The sequence below is a fragment of the Sorghum bicolor genome, chromosome 5, assembly GCF_000003195.3.
Source record: "Sorghum bicolor cultivar BTx623 chromosome 5, Sorghum_bicolor_NCBIv3, whole genome shotgun sequence".
Taxonomy (NCBI): Eukaryota; Viridiplantae; Streptophyta; class Magnoliopsida; order Poales; family Poaceae; genus Sorghum; species Sorghum bicolor.
This window is the reverse complement of record NC_012874.2, coordinates 65,503,364-65,523,046: the sequence shown is the minus strand read 5'-3', so window position 1 is coordinate 65,523,046 and position 19,683 is coordinate 65,503,364. Positions and strand designations below refer to the sequence as shown.

Sequence of the window (19,683 nt, the reverse complement as noted above, 5' to 3'; positions counted from 1 at the left end):
CATTTTGAAGCACAAAATGCCTTCAAATGAAAAAGTTTTTAACTAGAACGTTATAACACTTCTCAAGACCTACAAAGTTTATTTTGATCATTTATTCATATGACAAAGTGAAAGAAAAATTGTTCACAAATCTTATATATTTCTCTTGTACTTTATGAAACTATAAGAGCGGTATATGAGATTTGTGAACAATGTTAGAACCACCATGTCGGATGAACAAATAACCAAACAACCAAAACAAACATTGTAGATCTTGAGAAGTTATAGAATTTTATAGTACGCAACATTTTTATTTGAATTCACTTGTCATGCAAAACTGTGTTTGAATTTAAAAATTTTAAATTTTGATTTTTTGTAAATGACCTCAGATGAAAAAACAACCAAAATAATCTTTGTAGATCTCGAAAAGTTATAAAACTTTATAGTTGGTAATTTTTTGATTTGAAATCATCTTGTTATAAAAAAAACTACAAAACTATGTTTACATTTTTCAAATTTGAAATTCAAATTTTATAAATGACCTCGGCTGAAAAAATATCCTGAACAAAAATTGTAGATCTCAAAAGGTTATGAAACTCAACTTTTTATTTGAATTTGTTTAGACCGTGTTTAGTTCCCGAAGGGAAAAAAAATTCGCGACAATGTAGCACTTTCGTTTGTTTGTGGTAATTATTGTCCAACCATAGACTAACTAGACTTAAAAGATTCGTCTCGTAAATTTCGATCAAACTGTGTAATTAGTTTTTATTTTTGTCTATATTTAATACTTCATGCATGTATCTAAAGATTCGATGTGACAGGGAATCTTGAAAAAATTTAGGTTTTGGGGTGGAAGTAAACAAGGCCTTAGGGCCTCATACAGGCAATTTATACTTGGTTTAGTATAATATGTGAGAAACTAAAATAACTTATAGATACATATGAGTGTGTAGTGCAGTGGTTAGTGTTGGGCGACGAAGATGGGCAGGCCCTGGCTGGTGGGGCCCTCTCCCAATTTAAAAAAATCTCATATTTTTTTGAGTTTTTTTTTTGTTTTAACCTTGTCAAGTGTCATGCCGAGTGCCTGATAAAAAATATTGGGCAAAGACAGCTTTGCTGACGCTTTTTTACCGACTGAGTTAGACTTTGCTGAGTGCCTGTAAGCTCGTGGCCATGGCACGAGGTGAGATGGTAGGGGCAGGGGCATCAGGTGATGATACTTGGAGTAAAATTTGGAAGGTAGTTATCCCGCCAAAAGTGAAAAGTGTTCTGGTGGCATGTGCTTCATGAGTTTCTCCCTTCGAAAGAAATTCTCAACAGGTGCAACGTCATTCTGTGACCGGTGTGGTGCTGATCATGACTCTATCAGTTATGCTCTCATGGAGTCCATGGTGGCGAAATTCTTCAGGCATCAGATCAGGGCGCTCACCGGGGCTAAACTACCACGGCTCCATCCGACCTAATTAGAGGGGATGTCTACAGTGACAAGAATAGGAATATCTTCATCGTTGGCATGTACTCGCTGGACTCAGAGAAATATAGGATGCTTCATGGAGAAGCCGAGTTGCCGTCGATCAGGGTTGCAGTCCAATGGTGTGTGTTGATACGGCCCTGCGGCCCTGGACATCTGGCAGATTTGGATGCCGAGCCTGCAAACTGAATCACCGCACGCTGCGCCAACATGGAGTCCACCGCAAGAGGGCTAGGACGTGTTTGGTTAAGCTTTTATCACCTATCACATCAAATATTTAGACACATGTATGAAGTGTTAAATATAAACTATTTACCAAACTAAAAACACAGCTAGAGAGTAATTTGTCAGACGAATCTTTTGAGCCTAATTAATAGATAATTGAACACCAATTGCTAAATAAAACGAAAATACTACCGTATTTGTTAAACTTTAACACCCCAATCAAACACCTAAGGGTGTGTTTGGTTGCCTTCTCAGGGAGACCGACGGTGAATGCGCGCGAAAGGGGGAGGTAACCCTAACATGTTTGCGCCATCTTATGTCGGGCGATTTCGGCAAGCGTGCGTGCACACGAGAGCACGGAGTGAGCCAGGCCCGGTGGAAACGCCTGAATCGGTCATTCCTCCATAGCCTGGCCGAGGGAGTCCTTTTGCACAAGAGGAGCCTGGCCGAGGAAGGCGAACAGCGGAACAGGTAACCAAACACCAGGTACCTGCATACCGGGTACTTGCATCTCGGGAGCCTGCTACCTGCATACCGGGTACTTGCATCTCGGGAGCCTGGTTCGGGGGATGTTGGAAACCAAACACGCCCTAGTGCATACTAGACAACACCTTCTATCCAGGACATGTGTCGGGGTCCTTTGTGGGGGGTACCGCCATGGGCTTGATGAATTGTTGTATTCTTGTGATCTTGTAATCAAATAGCTCGCACTTTAGTAAAGCAAGAGACACTAGGTTGGGCAAGTGACAGTATGCTCCTTTAGTAAAGCAAGTCTCGGGAGACACTGGGTTGGGTAAGTGGCAGTATGCCCCTTCCTATGTCACTGGCCTAGTGACTACAGATTGTAACCCTGATGCATCCTGACTGCATGGAAGAATCGAATTGCCATTAAAAAAAAGTGTATTACTTGTTGAGATACCAGCAGAACCAGAAGTTAAATAGATTAGGTATTGCTTGTTAAAAAGCCAGATATTGAGACACAACATGAAAATACATAACCAACAGAAGCATAGACATCTGCACGGCATATCATGGTAACATTACGACCAAAAGGAAATGAAATAGTATTACACGAGACAGCATTTGGATGACATTGATAATATCAGTTTTGACTCCATCCAAAACAAATTCGCAGTACACACTTAACAGGAATCTTCTCTAAAGAAACCATCACACACAACTTCCCCCTTCTTCCTCTAAACAAGCCAACATAATTTATTCTATCCAGCCTCAACTCGCAGTATGTACATTACAACAGGGATCTAAGGACTATCATCATCATCCTACCGCTTCTTCAACCTCCGGGTGTCAAAACTCTGAATCCAGGACAAAAATCAAGCCGTAAAAGCCCCCTCAACACAAGCTTTACAACCGACCACCAAAATTCCGACACTGACAAAGGAACAAAAAAGCAAAGGCAGAAATTTCACACCAAGCACTACATGTCAGCCTAGCTACTATCCCTACCAAGGAATTTCACCTAACTAGGAATCTCGTGTGCTTGAATGTCCTCAAGAACGCTCTCCGTAACGGACATCTGCAAGATAAGACTGCAGCCAGTAGTAACCAGAAGAAAAAAGGGGATGACCACATTCACCTTGTACTGTTGCTGTAAAACAGCTCCTACCAAAAATGTATACCTAAATGAAACTAGAGTAAAAGGTGACCTAAAGTTGGCAGACCCTACTAGGGAGCAACTATAACATTAATCCCAGGAACTCGGAGCCCCAGCTCCACCACCGTATCCACCACCTCCATATGAGGAGCCACCACCGTAACCACCACTGCTGCCTCCACCATAGTAGTCACCACCACCTCGAGATCCCCCCTTGCCAAATGAGGAAGAATCATTGCGGAAGTCACGGCCACCAAAGCGGCTCCCTCCACCTGATCGCCGGTTCCTCCCACCACCACCACCACCATAAGAAGGACGAGCTGCATAGCGTAAGAGCCATGCAGGTACTTCTTGGTTAGATTCTTGCATTAGGTCAGCAAGAGATCTTGCCAGTGATGAGTTATTATCATTGAAGAAGGCAGTTGCAAGCCCACTCTTCCCGGCTCTTCCAGTTCTTCCAATCCTGTGTACGTAGTCATCAATATCATTAGGGAGATCGAAGTTCACAACATGAGCAACAAGAGGAATGTCGAGGCCCCGAGCTGCCACATCGGTTGCAACTAAAATAGGAGTTTGCCCACTCTTGAAGGATCTCAAAGCATATTCTCTTTCCTGCCAAAAACAGTAGTTCAATTACATTAGGAAAAGACCATTGTTAAGTAATATCTTATAATTTGTAACAAGTAGCCACATATTTCTAAAAAATCAAGCCAAAAATGGTTAAAGAATACAACAACATTGGAACTTCGAACTTGACAAATGAACAAACAATTAGACAGCAATAGTAAACTCCTCTGATTGTGCTATGTCTAAGAGTGTGCTCTGTAATAACAATAATAACAATAACAATAACAATAATAACAATAACAATAACAATAATAATAATAATAATAATAATAATAATAATAATAATAATAATAATAATAATAAGAACATCTGGATATAGCAAAATCTGGATACAGCACAAGCCTCTTTAAAGCATCCAGAAGAACACCATTAAAGCAGGTAGCAACAGAAGAGGTTAATATGAATTCATGGCACCAACTGTTCAGTTGTATAAATGCCTCTGTTTCTGTGCAAAATGAGAGGCTCAGAAGAGTGTAAAAACAAGAACACAAGAACAAACCTGCTGGTTTCTATCTCCATGAATAGAAGTAGCTGGAAACCCATTCATGCACAACCAGCTTTCCAATGAATCAGCACCCCTCTTGGTTTCCACAAAGACAAGCGTGAGAGTTGGCTGCAATAGAGAAGAGACAAGAAAATGAGTACACAAAATATAAAATATTATAGAACGTTGATTGGATTGCAGAACACAAAACCGATGGTCAAATATTACCTTTCCTGTATCTCTTTGTGCATGAAGAAGATCCATCAGGTGGCTTCTCTTATCTGCCTCCTGCACAAACTCAACTCTCTGGGCAATCAAATCGGTACTTGACCCAACTCTTCCAACAGCCAGGAAGATGTAGTTATCCAGGAAATCTGATGCCATTTTCTGTATTAATTAGAGTAATATCAGTACCATTAAGCATGCAAATCAGAACTGACACAGAAAGTAATCAGCACAAGAAGTAACTTGATAAAGTTACAATTGTCTCAGATTGATCATTACCATATAGAAGTTCTTAACAAGGAAAAAAAGATGATTCAAGAATATATCTGGACATCGGAACAAGTAACAGAAAAGACAATCCTATGTCCACAATAATTATTTCATTTTATTAAAGCAGAAAGCAACCAGATATATACAATGCAAATATTAATAGATCAGGCATACCTAGGTATTTATGTTAAATATTAGCACTACATAACACAACCCATTACTATAGTATGGACAGTATCACGTTCAATGTACTAAATTATGTATTCAGCTATATCAGTGTGGATTTATCAGACTGCTCATTTCGTTCATACACAGAATTAAAATCGTGCAGCATACTGAGGCACAAAAATAGATATAGGGTTTCACTATTTCTCCATAATATCCCTCTAGAAAAAACATGCCTGATCAAATACAGGATATTAGTGAAGGGTATACATGACAAAACTGTCAGGGGAAGAAATATTGTAGAAAGTACAATGGATTTACTAAAGAAACATCTTACAAGTAGGACTGCTTATTCAGGAACGCATATGTTTAACATTTAACATCATAGTAATGCCAACAAATCATTTAAAAAAAAACAGCTAACCTGGATCTCTTTTGGGAACGTCGCACTAAACAGCATTGTCTGCCTTACACCTGGAAGTGGCATGTCCATTTGCTCAACAATTCTTCTAACTTGTGGTTCAAAACCCATATCAAGCATTCTATCTGCCTCATCAAGAGCAAGGTATCTAATTGACTGCAAAGATACTCTTGCCCTTTCCAACAAATCAACCAATCGGCCAGGGGTAGCCACAAGAATGTCAACACCCCTCTCAAGTTCTCTTAGCTGCAAATAAGATATAAATTCAGAATGTGCTAGAAATTTAAGAAAAAATAAGGTAACACCTTGGAACCTTTAGTATTAACTACGTCATCTTTGTAATTGTCTGCAGGCTTAACATGCATTGAACTCAACAAACAAAAAGTGAACAATGATGCTTTAACAACTACTCCTATCTCTTTGGATAAACCTTGTGCATGTGAGTCACATGAATCTATCATTCTAACAGAAAAATCAATATAAAGCTCCAAATTCTCTTGTGCATGGCTATTTAGGCAAAATCTCAATAAACCTTCTTTTCACATGTGCACCCAAATATCACCAAAGATCATAACGTGAGAGGCCAATCATGACCTATTCAAAGAGGCAACTGCATATATTGTACCATGTAAACATTGCATTGTTGTGTACCAGGTCACTGTTACATTGGGTCAGAAATACATGCTAAGCAAACAACTTTCACAAAACCACTTGAGCTATTAAAAACTACAAATAGCAGTCCATCAACAAACCATGTCAAATCAGCTGCGTAAACCATTTCAAATCAGATGCTGAGATCTATTAAAAAAATTGATAAGGAAATATAGGGAAAAAACGACTGTACCTGCTGAGTAATTGGCGCTCCTCCATAAGCAACAACTACCCTAACACCAGTCTGATACGAAAACTTCCTCGCCTCTTCATGAATCTGCAACACACAAACACACAAAAAAAAAAGAAAACATGGTAGCATTAGCAACCACCCACCACCACATGACTGGATCTACCAAATCTTGCTCTAAAAAACGACCTGCATGGAGAGCTCTCTAGTAGGCGAGAGTATGAGCGCGGACGGATAAGCGGTCCTCATCCCCATCCCGCCACCCCTTTGCCTCCCACCTCCAGCAGACGGCGGTCCCTTCATGATGCCACTAATGATGGGGAAGCAGAACGCGGCCGTCTTCCCGGACCCGGTCTGCGCGCAGGCCATGAGGTCCCGCCCGGCCAGCGAGATCGGGATGGCGTGGCGCTGCACGGGCGTGGGGCGCACGTACTTGCACCGCCGGATGTTGTCGTTGAGCGCCTCGCCGAGGTCGATCTCGGCGAACGTCGAGACGGGGGCAGGGACCTCGCGGCCGGAGGTCTCGACGGGGATGTCCTCGTACGCGTCGAAGTTGATCCCCGTGTTCTGGTGCTCCTCGAACGGGGTGCCGTCGGTGGCGGAGGAGGGGGCCGGGGCCGGGTCGGAGTCCGCGAACGGGTCCGGCTCCCGGTCCCACGACCGCCCGCCGCGGGAACGGCCGGCACCGAAGCTGCCGCCGGTGGCGGAGGCGCCGAAGCTGCTGCCGGCGCCGGGGCGGGAGAGGAGGCCGGCCGTGGAGCGGGGAGGCGGGGCGGAGGCGGCGGGGGTGGAGGAGGCCGGGCGGTTGCGGAGGTGGGGCGGGACGTAGGAGGACCGCGGGGCGGGGCCGTTGGATGCGGCGGCGGGGGCGGGGGCGGTGACGGGTGGAGGTGGGGCGGGCTCGGCGTCGGCGACGTCGGCCCAGGAGGTGCGGGAGGACGCCATGGCGGCGGATCTGCGCAGCGGCGGCGGCGGCGGAGGGGAAGGAGGAAATCGAATCGGGGGAAGGGGGATTTGGGTGTGAACTTTTTTTTTCCCTTTCTTTCTGGGTGGGTGGGTGGACGGGAGGAGGGGACAGTTGTAACCTTGCGAAATTTTGCAACGGGACAACCAGGCTGCGTGCGGGGCTAAAAGCGGGGTCGGGGTGGGGGGTGGGGGTGGTGGCGACTTGGAGGGTCGGTGCGGGGGAGGGAGGGAGGGCGTGGCGAGAGCACGGGGACGACAGGTGGAGGGAAGGGAGACGGGAAAATATCTGCCGGCTGGATCCGGATGGAGGTTCCGTGGTGTTTTTCGGTGACGCGTCGCGGGGAGACGGCACGGGACGGGACGGGACGGGATGCGGCGTCTTGGTTTGCCTTGGTTTGGTTTCGTGACGTGTCGTGCTCCACCAGGGCTTTTTTTTGGTTGCGTGTTTGAGCTTGCTTCGCGTAGTTGCTCCGCGTGACGACCAAAACCTCAAAAGTTTATATGATTTTTCTTATCACATTAAATTTTTATAAATATAGATAAAAAAATAATTATATATTTTATCTGTCATTTGTGGACGAATTTTTTTGAGCCTAGTTAGTTTATGATGCACAATAATTGTCGAATATAAATAAAAATACTACAGTGTTAAACTTTAAAAACTTTTGCCATGTAAACAAAGCCAAAGGGATTCTTTATTTCCCATCTAAAAACTTTTCGCGATGAGACATGTAGAGTATTAAACGTATATAAAATAAAAAAACTAATTACATATATTAATTTAGATTTTTTTAATAAACTTTTTTAAACCTAACTAATTTATGATTCGACACTAGCTGCTACTAAAACATATGTGTAATGATAGGTTAATTAGGCCTAATGAATTTGTCTCGCGGTCTCCACACAGATTATGTAATTTGTGCAATGACGGATTAACTAGGCTTCGAGCAATTTTAATAATATAGCTCACTTGTTGGCTGTAAGGTTTTTTACATCCTTCTTCCAGCCTACCCATACAATAGTTAGATATTCATTATTAATACATGACCCACTTATTTCTCTCACAAAGTTTCTTGATTCTTGTACCTAAGCTACTTGTAAGCTTAGAGCCTCTTTCTCTTCTCTCTCCTCCACCCAGCATTTAGCCAGCTTACAGCCTACTATAATACTTGCTCTTAATTTTGTAATTTGTTTTTCTATAGTATCTGAACATGTGATACTCTTATGTGACATCTAACGTGACACCTGAAAACCTTTCGGCCTCGAGCTACCAGTTTAGTTTTCAAAAATTTTCTTTTTATCCTATGACATCGAGTCTTTGAACGCATATATAAAATATTAAATATAGATAAAAAATAATTAATTATACAGTTTGTATGTAATTTGCGAGATGAATCTTTGTACCTAACTAATTTATAATTAAACACTTATTATCAAATAAAACAAAAATACTACATCAGCCAAATCCGAAAAATTTCATGAACTAAGCCAAAGTAGTGTGTCGCTGTTTCCAGCTGGCTCAGCGCGGAAGCAATTGTGAATTTGATATCAAAGTTTGGTTCCTAGAACTGTTAAGAGACTTTTACCTGTACACTATAATAAAAGTTAGTGATTAGGCTATTAAAAAAATTTGAGTTCCTTTACTCTAAACTATTTTACTCTCTATACCATTTCTATCAGATTTGGCTCTAATGGTACTAAGACGCGGGTACGAAAAGTCCAAAATACTCTCATATCGAAATACACAATACAATTAATTTTTTTGAGTATCTTAATAATCTCAAATAAAAAACTCAAAACTAGAAAATTAGAGACCTTGCCAAGATCTACAATATTTATATGATTTTTTTCATTTGATTCTATATAAGAAATATGATTTTTCTAAAATATATTAATCATATCAAATTATATCTTTTTATACTAAGTGCAACGAAATAATTTTCGTACAAAAGTTTATAGATATTATCGAGATTTACAACTTTTTAGTTCTGAGTTTTTTATTTAAGGTCGTTAAGATGATCACAAAACACGTATTCAGATCTATTTTTGACTTTTCACACCCACAGTTTGACAACGTTATAGCTAAATCTGACAGATGTGGCGTGTAGAGCAAAAGAGTTTAAATCGGCAACACCTATGAGAACTTAACTTTTAATGACTTATGATTAATTACTAATTTTTATAATAACATACAAGTAAAAGCCTCTTTGGTTTTTGAGCTAGTTCGATGGATCTTTTTCAGAATACTCCCTGAAATAACATAACATTTGCAAATACTTCCTTTGTCCTTTTAAGCGTGATTGTGGTACAATATTCATGTTTGTAGAAAACATTAATAACATTTTTATCTCTGAATAAATTTATTATGAAAATAGATTTAATAATCAATTTAATGCAACTAATTATGTATCATAAATATTAATATTTCCTTTGCATATATTTTATCAAAATTAAGTATATTTGACATCTCATTAAGTGAGAAGGACATTTAAAAAAAAAGTTCAGCGGGAGTAACTCCTAACTCAAACTAGGACATGCCTAGGCACACTTCCACACTATATTAGCCAAAATGAAGCACAAAACTGAAATTTGGAGTTGCACATTACCACGCCAAAGGATGAAAGGATGGATCAATTTTAACCACAGGAAAAATCCAGGGCCTAGGCAGCAAAATGGTGGACACAGTTTATACTCTTCTTTCAATCTAACTATATTGAACCCTCGTCGCTTCTCTCTCAACACAATCTATCAAAGCTTCGATGCGAATTTGTGCTTTGAGCTTGCCTCGGAAGCACCCAGTTTTGCTGCCACGGCGGCCTTGCTTTGCATTTGTGCCTTCACTTCGAAGAGGAATACATGGGCTTGTTCAAAGTGAGGACTCGTGGCTTTCTTCACGTTGTCGATCCAAGCGAGGATCCTCTCATGACCTCCCAGAAATTTGTTCCGCATATCATCACCAAGAGCCTGCAAGCCATTTGTTAACGCTGTAGTTAAACATAATCTCACAAACTCTTGAGTCTAATGAGAAAACAGCAATCTAGTGTAACTCTACCACAATTCAAGGCAAATACCACAGTGAATCATAGCCTCTCTCTTGCCACATATAGAGGATCGTTAAACAACAAAACAAACATGGAAAGCAGAAAATTCGATCAAGGGTACAGGCTGTGACCAAAGCTAAGCAGCTCAGGCTTCTGACCATGCAATATATATATTGGGTAAAGGTATGGAAATGTCAACTACCTGAAGAGCACTCTACTAAAAAGGTAGCTTTTCGGCTAATAGTTAATGACAACCTATCACGCTGTTTTATTTTCTTTTTCTCAAAATCAATTTCTCAATGAATTGCAATCAATCAATATCCTAGGAGCACTATTTCAACACTTGTTCAGTTCTTAACCTTCTTAATTCAAATTTCTCGCACTAGCATTCACTACTAATAAATAGCACTGAAGTCGGCATCTTGATCTTAATAAAAAGATAGAACAAATACAGGGCCTAGTGTTATGCCCATGCTGCAATGGCACCAAACTTTAACTCCTGACAAGGAAAACAAACATAATGGATCTAAATAAGCAACATACACACCTCCAATTGCATTATCTCGCAAACAAGGCTTAGATCTGCGATTGATGGTTGACGACTACCCAGTAAAAACTTGGCGTCACCTTTTAGCCATACAGATTCAATCCTTGCCAGGGATTGCATCAGCACTTTTTCTGCATGTTTTGTAGCCTCTGGACGTGGCCTAAGGCCAAGAAATGGTGCCAATGCAGTGTAGTATACAAAGGTTCCTGCATAGGCATAAACAATCAATATATGATAAAAGGGGGCATTTATTGAGACACAAAACTACATTACTAGGCGGCCAAAAATGTATGATCCATCACAGTTTTGGAGGATTGCCTATTTCTGAAAGATAACTTAATTGATGTGTGACTACACTGCACAATCTCTAGTGAATACATAAAAGGTGTTGGGTTAAAACAAACCAGATGATCAGTGGACCCTTCAACACTAAATCCAAACATAACCTATTTGTTCAGTTTGAGGAATAATAGCCTAGAGGTACCTTCCATGAGTATCTTTGGTTCTCACCTGCACCAAGACGCAAATTTGAGTGATGCCAATCCAAGATTGACTCAATTTTGGCTCTGGTAAACAAGTCAGCTGGATACCTGTATGGGACAAGATATAAGATCACCATGGAAGATATATGACTCGCATCAATCATCAAAATATAACACACATTATCTTGTTCAAGTAAGCCTAACACATTAATTTGCTGATATAGACCCACTCTGCAATAAGAAATCTGCTTTTACTTTCAGCATTTGTTACAGAAAAACAAATCAGTTCAAGTAATCAACTCAACATGATCCTGCCTTATGAATCATGATCCAGCTTCAATAACTACTTCAACAAATCAATCATTGCCGGAAAGTTGACTAGGCTTCTGGAAAGGTTTAGTAGAGCTTTTGCCAACCTTGATACTTAAATAGTATAACAAAACATCTTTATAATAATGGCTAAAAAACTCAAATTCTCTGTACAGGCTCATCAGCGCTGAAGTTACTGAAATAACTGAATTTTCATGAAGAGACAGATCTGCTCTTTGACATACTAATACAAAACAGAACTGAAAAAATGAGTTTATAACTTGATCAGTCTACATCAAACTCATTACTTTGAATCTGACCAGGAAAGATTTTATATGCTGCACAAAGCAATTCAAACTGATACAGTTTGCAAAAGGTAGTCCAGAAGAAACAACAACTGTAAAAAAATAAATTGAGCATCATTTCAATTATGTAATGTACCAGTGATCTGCAACTCCAGGGAAGACCGTCGCAAGATACCTCAAAATGGCATGACTGTCAAAAAATATCAAAGTTTCGTCACAGTAAGTCAATTATCCATTGTGAAGATATTTGAAGCGAGGAGATGAGAGTTGGATCAGTGCTATGCAAAACAAGGGCAGAGGCACCTAATCTTTGGCAACTCAAATTACAGGTTGTTGCAAATAGCATTAGGCTGCTATGTCCAATCTCCTTACAATTTCTTTAAACCAAATCTCAGGATCTATACAACATGTACTAGAGCTTACAAAAACTATACTAGAGATACTACACATTTAATATCAGTAGTATTATGAGCAACCATATAGAAAGACCATGCGCATAATGAAACAGATAATTCTAAAGGATGGTCCTAGAATCCAAGTTATATGGACTGTGATTAAACAAACTTGTAGCAAGGTCTATATCATTTGTTTGGGACATAAGAATATAAGATGCCTCCAAGCCCTTTCTGTGCTTGTCAGAATCAAAATAACATTGGTTTGTAAAGTACATATGTCAAAGGCAAAAGGGAAAAATGAATACATACACTTTTAACAAGCAATCAAGCCAAATGTACTGAATATATGTATGTGGATGTCTACAGACGAGGTTTCAACAAAGTTTGACACAATCAGCAAGCAACTCATAAATTTTGATAGGGCATGGTGTACCTTTCAAACAGTTTAAACCTTCCATCCACAATTGCAGGCACTTGTGCCATTGGGTTTATCTCTGAAGAAAGGACCAGCAATCAGAGGAAATCAAGCAGCTCTGCAAATACTAGCGAGATGAGTTTCCTGAATTTTCCACCACTAGTACTGAAAAGAACATAGGCACATTCCACCGATTGTTGTAGTACACATAATTGACACTCAATTTGAGACATAGGTGAAACAATTGCAGCAATGTTGGCCAAAAAGAGGACCGAAATCAGGAATGAGCATGAGGACGTTGACTAATGAGGGGAAAAAGGGGTACTTCTGAATTCAGGGGTGAGGTTCTGAGACTTGAACAGATCCACCGTGACCTCCTCGAAATCGATCTTGTTCGCCCTGCACGCGGCGGCGGACATCAAGAATCGAGCGGCCGGATGCCTTGTTCAAGAACCGAACGGAGCAGAGTGCAGACCTACCTGCAGAAGATGATGACGGCGCGGCAGGGTTGCGACCACCTGTGGGCGTATACCTTGATTGGCGACATGGCGGGGCTTCGCAAGGTTCTTGGACTGGTTTCCGCTTCCGGGTCTCGCACAAAGCGCTTGGGGTTGGAGCTCTGCAGCCTCCGCTGTTCCGCTGTTCTTTCGGGCAGAAGAAGACGGAAACAAAGGCGTTAGTTCTCATAAAAAACCAAAAACTTCAACATTCTTTGTCCACATCAAATTTTACAATATATGTATAGAATATTAAATATAAATAAAAACAAAAAACTAATTGCAAAATTTTTCTATAAATCATAAGACGAATCTTTTAAGCCTAATTACTCTATAATTGTATAATATTTATCAAATAAAAACGAAAATGTTATAATAATAAAATTCAAAAAAATTTCAAAAGTAAAGAAGGCCAAAAACGAATCTTGCCTCTGCTCGTCACTGGAAACGTGGCACCATCTCCATTTCAACGACTGAGATCATATTTGTATTAGGCCTTGTTTAGAGCATCTCCAAGAGCTTGGCTAAAATGAGTAGCTAAATTCTAATGTTTAGCCACTTTGTAAAATAGATAACTTCTTAAAAAAGAAGAGGTTTACAACAGCCTTGCTATTAGATAGCTAGTTTCGGTGGATGGCTATATATGGCCAACGAAAATCAAGAGATAGCAAACTTTCTATTTTACAAAACCAAATAGCACATCTGTTGGAGCCTATTTTTCTACTATAAAAGTTCTAAAAGGCCTCAATAATAAGAATAGCAAAGCTGTTGGAGTTGCTCTTAGTTCACCCAAAAAACAAAAACTTTTTTAGATTTTCTATCACATCGAATCTTGGGGCACAAGCATAAAGTATTAAATATAGATAAAAACAAAAACTAATTGCACAATTTACCTGTAAATCGTGAGACGAATCTTTTAAGCCTAGTTACTTCATGATTAAAAAATATTTATCAAATAAAAACGAAAATGCTACGATGTCAAAATCTAAAAACTTTTGGAATCTAAATAAGGCCTTAGCTACAAAGATCGTACGACATATGTGGGCTTTTTTTGTCTTTTCTTTTTAACTAGCAAATAAGTTAGTGTATTAGAGCATGGTGACCTCAAATCAGGACTCTATCTTACTCTTGATTTGAGAGCTTTACTTATTATTAATGTTTTGTTTCGTCCACCGTCAAAATCCATTTAGGTAGACAATAGCAAATGGGGTCTACTTGTCATTGGGTGATAGCTATCGTCATTCCAACTGACTAAACTATGTAGGCATGGGGAAGCACCACTGTTGTTTAGTCGTCTACACCATCGTTCTGATTGACTAAGCTATGAGGGCAAGGAGCACTAGTTGAGTGAACCTCGATGGGATGGGACACTACTGGTAGGGGAGCCATGTCATCAAGAAAGAAATAGGACGATGCCATGGGGAAGACTTATGATTAAAAAGAAGACGTGCGCCTTTTTCCCAAAAAGAAGTAGGGAGCTCACTATACACCCTTAGGCGATGGGGTTGGTGGAGAAAATTTAAGAACCTCCACAAAGTAATAGAGATCTAAGTGAAAGTTCTATTAGATTGAGTATTTTTCACGGTGGCATAAAAAAGTAGGGTAGGCGCCCTATTTAGGAGCCTTATTAGAGATGCTTACACCGTTGGTCCAAACTAAGTGAGGTAGTGCTTACACTTTGCCCCACCACCTACTTCTTTATTATTTCATCAACTTGGGATAACGAACCACCACCATCTTGTCAATCGACATGGTTAGTGTTACACTCACAGTACATGTCCGCTGCCAACAGCTTCCACCCAAAGCTTCCAGCTAGCCATACTCCCTCAGTCCAAAATAATTGTAATGCTTTTAATTTTGATCAAATATATACTATAGAATATCATTAATATTTATCTCTACGCCTAAACCACCAGTTAAAATTATTCTACGTGCACCCCACAAATGCCTGCTCCACATAGATGACTTTTAATCCATTCACACCCACAAATGCACCTAGAATAATGCAACATCATAAAAACAGAGGCACTAGATCATCCCCTATACATTCTCTCTCCTTACTCAACCATATCCAACAGCTATTATCCAATGTGTTCTCCTAACCTGAGTGGCCACCCTTGTATAGAGTTTGGGGGCCAGGTTACACGTAGTGAGATGGGTTCTCCCGACCCGAGCAGTCAAGAGCCAGAAAGAGGGAGAAGTAAGTTAACTTGGCCAGCATTCCATCTTGTCTTGTAATGGCATCATCATACGTCCAGAAATGGCCATCATTGTGTTGGTCGTGACAACATTGTTGGCATGGCGGTGGTTCACCAACTATCCTGTGGGACGTGGTCTTGCCCTGCCTTCGTCATTGTCTCTTGTTCGGCCGGTGGCGTCATGGCCATAGTGAGGGAGCAGCTGCTCTTCGGGTTGCTGGTCGCCTTTTCGAGTCATGGCGCCATGGTCCTTAACCCTAGGTTGTCAAGTCAGGGCCCGCGATGGCCTGGTTTGGTCTTGTGGAGCAAAAGTCGGGGTCATGCGACCCATCCTATCATAGCGGGTGGGGCCATATGCTTGTCTTGTCGTGTTGGCTTTGGATGATGCAATGTTGTACCAGGCATCACTGGCTTGCTTTATTGTCTTGTCTATGCAAGGGGTACACAAGGATGACATTCGCCTCGAGATCCTGCGTGTTGAGAGATGGTCGTCTCCTCTGTCCTAGTGGAGCGAGTGGAGTGCGTCTGTCTCTGTTAGGGCAGGTGTACTTGGTGGCATTGAACCTCTCCCCGTGCTGTCCTAGGGGTCAAGCCGAGGGAGAGGTCGAGCGTGGTTGTGTAGCATGCGATGGAAGGAGAAGGGAGTGGTCATGATGGGATATGTTTTCCATCATTTGGCCCAAGGCCTTTAATTTGTGGCTTATGTAGGAGCTAAGCTTTGGCTAGTTGCGCTGCTCAAGCAGCTAACCATTCGGTGCCTTAAGATACCCGGGGTACCTTGACCCAAACACATACTAAAACCTAGCTATCAACAATGCCAGTCAGCTATATGTCAACAATGGGAGGATAAGCCTCCGCTAGGAGGGTAGTAAGGAGACAACAAAGGGTAACCAGCCAGGCAAGAGCAAGCAGGGTGAATGTGATGAGGATCAAGGCAAATACCCACGCGTCGAGGACATGATGCTCATCTTCGGCGACTCGAAAGCCTATGAAGACCGTCGTCACAAGAAGTTCACGCACCATCAGATTTATGCCACCGGCCCCGCAGTCCCAGTCTACTTACACTAGTTTGAGCGGCCAATCACCTTCAATAGAAATGACAACCCTAATCACGTTGCGGAGGCAGGCTGATTCCCTCTGGTGGTCAGTGCAATGGTGGAAGGTGTGGGGATGATGAAGGTCTTGATGGACAGGGGCAACGACATTTCAGCCTGGGCGTTCGGTTAACCGAAACCAATCGGTTCGGTACTTCGGTTATCTAACAAATTCGGTTCCAACAGCAACAAGCACCGATCGGTTCCTTAGAAAACACAGAACTGAGGAATCTCGGTTTCGGGTAATTCGGTTCGATTTTGGTTCTAACCGAAGGAACTGAAAAAATTCAAAATGAAATAAACAAACCATTCAATTGCAAATTTTGGCAGCATTTTGCCTGATTTTCATGCAGTCAATAGGGGCAATTTTAAGAGCAATGCAGCATAAAACAACAGCACACCACATATATGTTATTGTTCTCTCAAATTCGAAGGAAAATTTTTAGCTGCTGCCTGCTGGATGCCGGTCGGATGAGGACGACGAGGAGCGACACACAGTGTAGTCGTGTGGTTGGCGGTCGCGGCTGCCGGCTGGCGCGGACGCGCGGTGGCGCCTGGTGGTCTGGCACTCTGGCGCGCGGAACGCGGATGTCCGCCTGGGCCTGGTCGTGCACCTGTGCTCAACTGCTCAAGGTGAGGCCGCGCGGGGACCTTGCCTCATGACTGACGAGTCCTTGCCTTGCCTCTTGCCTAGTGCAGTAGTGCTTGGTGCGGTGGACGGGTGGAGACACTCTCCTTTGAGGTCCACGGAATCGATACAGGCAACTTGCGCCTCTAGGCACCATCATCCTCTCAGTTATGTTCCGTGACCAGGTACTACCACATGGAGACACTCTCCTTTGAGGTCGTCGACTTTGAGTGGCCGTACCACGCCATCTTTGGGAGGTTGTTCTACACCAAGTTTATGCTAGTACCTAATTGTGCCTACCTCAAGGTCAAAATGCCAAGCCCGCGTGAATGAGTATGTGGATCAACTAGACAACTTGTATTGATCTTGTGTCTGTACATATATAGTATACAATCAGTGGCCGTGGCCACTCCAATGCATGCGCGAGCGGGCTTAGCTAGCACGCTCTGCGGATCTTGACGCGGCGAGTGTGGCACAGGCATTACAAGGCATGCATGCTAAGGCGAGCTCTGGTCGTTGGTGAGGCTAGTCCGTTGACACCCCCCGCAGTCTCGACTGTAGGCGTTGGAACGGAGAGGCTGTCCCGGAAGTCGTTGAACAATGCCGATGGTAGACCCTTGGTGAAGATATCAGCTATCTGCCTTGCACTTGGAACGTGTGTTACCCGTAGCTCACCAATGGCGACCTTCTCCCGGACAAAGTGTATATCTAACTCGATATGCTTCGTGTGCTGGTGCTGTAGTGGGTTTCGCGACATGTACACCGAAGAGATGTTGTCGCAGAACGCCATTGTCGCCGACGGTACCCTGCAAAGAAGTTCGCCGAGGAGATGCCGGATCCATGAACACTCGGAGACGGCGTTGGCGATGGCATGATACTCTGCCTCGGCGCTCAACCTCGATACTGTGTTCTGTCGTTTAGACGACCGCGAGATGAGGGAGGACCCAAGGAAGACACAAAAGCCCAAAGTTGATCGCCGCGTGTCCGGGCATCCGACCCAGTCTACGTCCGAGTACGCGGTGATCGTCGGTGTTGGAGCAGCCCACAGCTGGACGCCGAGAGTGAGTGTGCCTTTGATGTACCGTAGGATGCACTTTAGCATGGTCTGGTGCACGTCCCGTGGTGCGTGCATATGGAGGCAAACCTGCGGTACGGCGTACGCAATGTCCGGACGTGTGAGTGTCAGATATTGCAGTGCACCAGCAATGCTTCTGTAGGAAGTGGCGTCATCGATGAGCACGCCATTGGATGTGGATGGCTTTGGCTTTGTGTCTGCTGGTCTAGCAACAGCATTGCAGTGCTCCATGCCAGCACGTTGAAGTATGTCCTCGGCGTACTGGGCTTGAGACAGGAAGAAGCCATGCTGATGACGGTGCACGCTGAGCCGTGGCGCCATGGCGGTGGTACACAAAGAGTGACGTGTCCGCCTTGGACTGAACGAAGCCCAGTGTTGTCACATGACCAACGAAACGCTCGAACCACGCCCGTGGTGCTTGTCGGAGGCCGTAGAGGGAGCGCGACAAAAGACACACGTCGTTCGGGCGCTGTGGATCAACGAAGCCGGTGGGTTGTGTGGGACGCCGGCGTTCGGAAGGGCAGCGTAGAGGGCGCTGGGGTCGAAGGCGCTGCCGGGTGGAGCCACGGTCATGTGTGTCGCCATCATCGCCTACTGAGGATGGAACGGTGGACAAGGGCCCAGAACGCCTACTCCTGGGACGTGATGGCGGATCGAGATCCCTTGGATGGCGGTGGACGAGGCAGGCGCGACGGAGAAGCCGCCATCGGATGACGCGGAGTCAGAGACGCTGGAGTGGTTGGAAGCAGGTGCCATCGGGGCAGCGGAAGAAGAAGATGTGGCTGAGGGATTTTAGAGAGAGACCGTGGACGATGATACCATGAAAGAGTATGTGGATCAACTGGACAACTTGTATTGATCTTGTGTGTGTACATATATAGTATACAATCGGTGGCCGTGGCCACTCCAGTGCATGCGCGAGCGGGCTTAGCGAGCGCGCTCTGTGGATCTTGACGCGACGAGTGCGGCACATACGTTACAAGGCATGCATGCTAAGGCGGGCTCTGGCCGTTGGTGAGGGGTCCGTTGACACCGCGTACCACTAACTAGTACAAGTAAATTATTACTTTTGTGAATTGTTATTTTTGTCTTTGTGTCATAACATATAAAATTTTTGTCCTTGTGTGACAACAGAAACAATTGTTAATTGTCTTTGTGCCAACATAAATCAGACTTTGTTGGGTTTGTGATTTTGTGTAATGAGTTTTGTATTCTTGGCATGGAAAATTAGCAATTGTTCCTACAGAAATTGCAAAAAACTAAAGCTCTCGTCTGGTAGAGCCATGCCAGTCAGGCCTGTATAAGCCATGCCCATTATTTTAGTTATAGATACCAGGGAGAACAAACTGCCACCAGGTCGTCGGTGCTGGGCAGCGTTGTGTGCAATAGTGGTAGGACTGATTCATTC

General features: G+C 42.9%; 3 protein-coding genes across 3 annotated transcripts; all 3 read right to left on the bottom strand.

Annotated features, from left to right (window-relative positions):
• Nucleotides 2,758–7,423, bottom strand: LOC8066673 (DEAD-box ATP-dependent RNA helicase 52C). Its single transcript, XM_021461394.1, has 6 exons — nucleotides 6,513–7,423; nucleotides 6,327–6,410; nucleotides 5,486–5,728; nucleotides 4,630–4,788; nucleotides 4,417–4,530; nucleotides 2,758–3,902 (listed from the first exon to the last, which is right to left on the bottom strand). Exons 1-6 carry the CDS (start codon nucleotides 7,266–7,268, stop codon nucleotides 3,381–3,383), a joined length of 1,878 nt encoding a protein of 625 aa, XP_021317069.1. The 5' UTR covers nucleotides 7,269–7,423; the 3' UTR covers nucleotides 2,758–3,380.
• Nucleotides 9,808–13,483, bottom strand: LOC8066672 (glutathione S-transferase T1). Its single transcript, XM_002449748.2, has 7 exons — nucleotides 13,263–13,483; nucleotides 13,109–13,182; nucleotides 12,802–12,862; nucleotides 12,110–12,163; nucleotides 11,388–11,467; nucleotides 10,878–11,083; nucleotides 9,808–10,253 (listed from the first exon to the last, which is right to left on the bottom strand). Exons 1-7 carry the CDS (start codon nucleotides 13,328–13,330, stop codon nucleotides 10,038–10,040), a joined length of 759 nt encoding a protein of 252 aa, XP_002449793.1. The 5' UTR covers nucleotides 13,331–13,483; the 3' UTR covers nucleotides 9,808–10,037.
• Nucleotides 17,682–18,596, bottom strand: LOC110436001 (uncharacterized mitochondrial protein AtMg00810-like). The gene has a single exon (XM_021462137.1). It carries the CDS (start codon nucleotides 18,594–18,596, stop codon nucleotides 17,682–17,684), a length of 915 nt encoding a protein of 304 aa, XP_021317812.1.

Bases quoted from the DNA above. Each gene is read 5' to 3' on its own strand.
- LOC8066672 (XM_002449748.2), bottom strand. From the start codon at position 13,330: ATGTCGCCAATCAAGGTATACGCCCACAGGTGGTCGCAACCCTGCCGC. The intron at 13,183-13,262 runs GTAGGTCTGCAC...CGCCGCGTGCAG, and splicing joins GCCGTCATCATCTTCTGCAG to GGCGAACAAGATCGATTTCG. The intron at 10,254-10,877 runs GTGTGTATGTTG...AATGGCTTGCAG, and splicing joins GCGAGATAATGCAATTGGAG to GCTCTTGGTGATGATATGCG.
- LOC110436001 (XM_021462137.1), bottom strand. From the start codon at position 18,596: ATGGCGCCACGGCTCAGCGTGCACCGTCATCAGCATGGCTTCTTCCTG.
- LOC8066673 (XM_021461394.1), bottom strand. From the start codon at position 7,268: ATGGCGTCCTCCCGCACCTCCTGGGCCGACGTCGCCGACGCCGAGCCC. The intron at 6,411-6,512 runs GTCGTTTTTTAG...TGTGTGTTGCAG, and splicing joins CTAGAGAGCTCTCCATGCAG to ATTCATGAAGAGGCGAGGAA. The intron at 5,729-6,326 runs GTACAGTCGTTT...TCTTATTTGCAG, and splicing joins GAGCGCCAATTACTCAGCAG to CTAAGAGAACTTGAGAGGGG.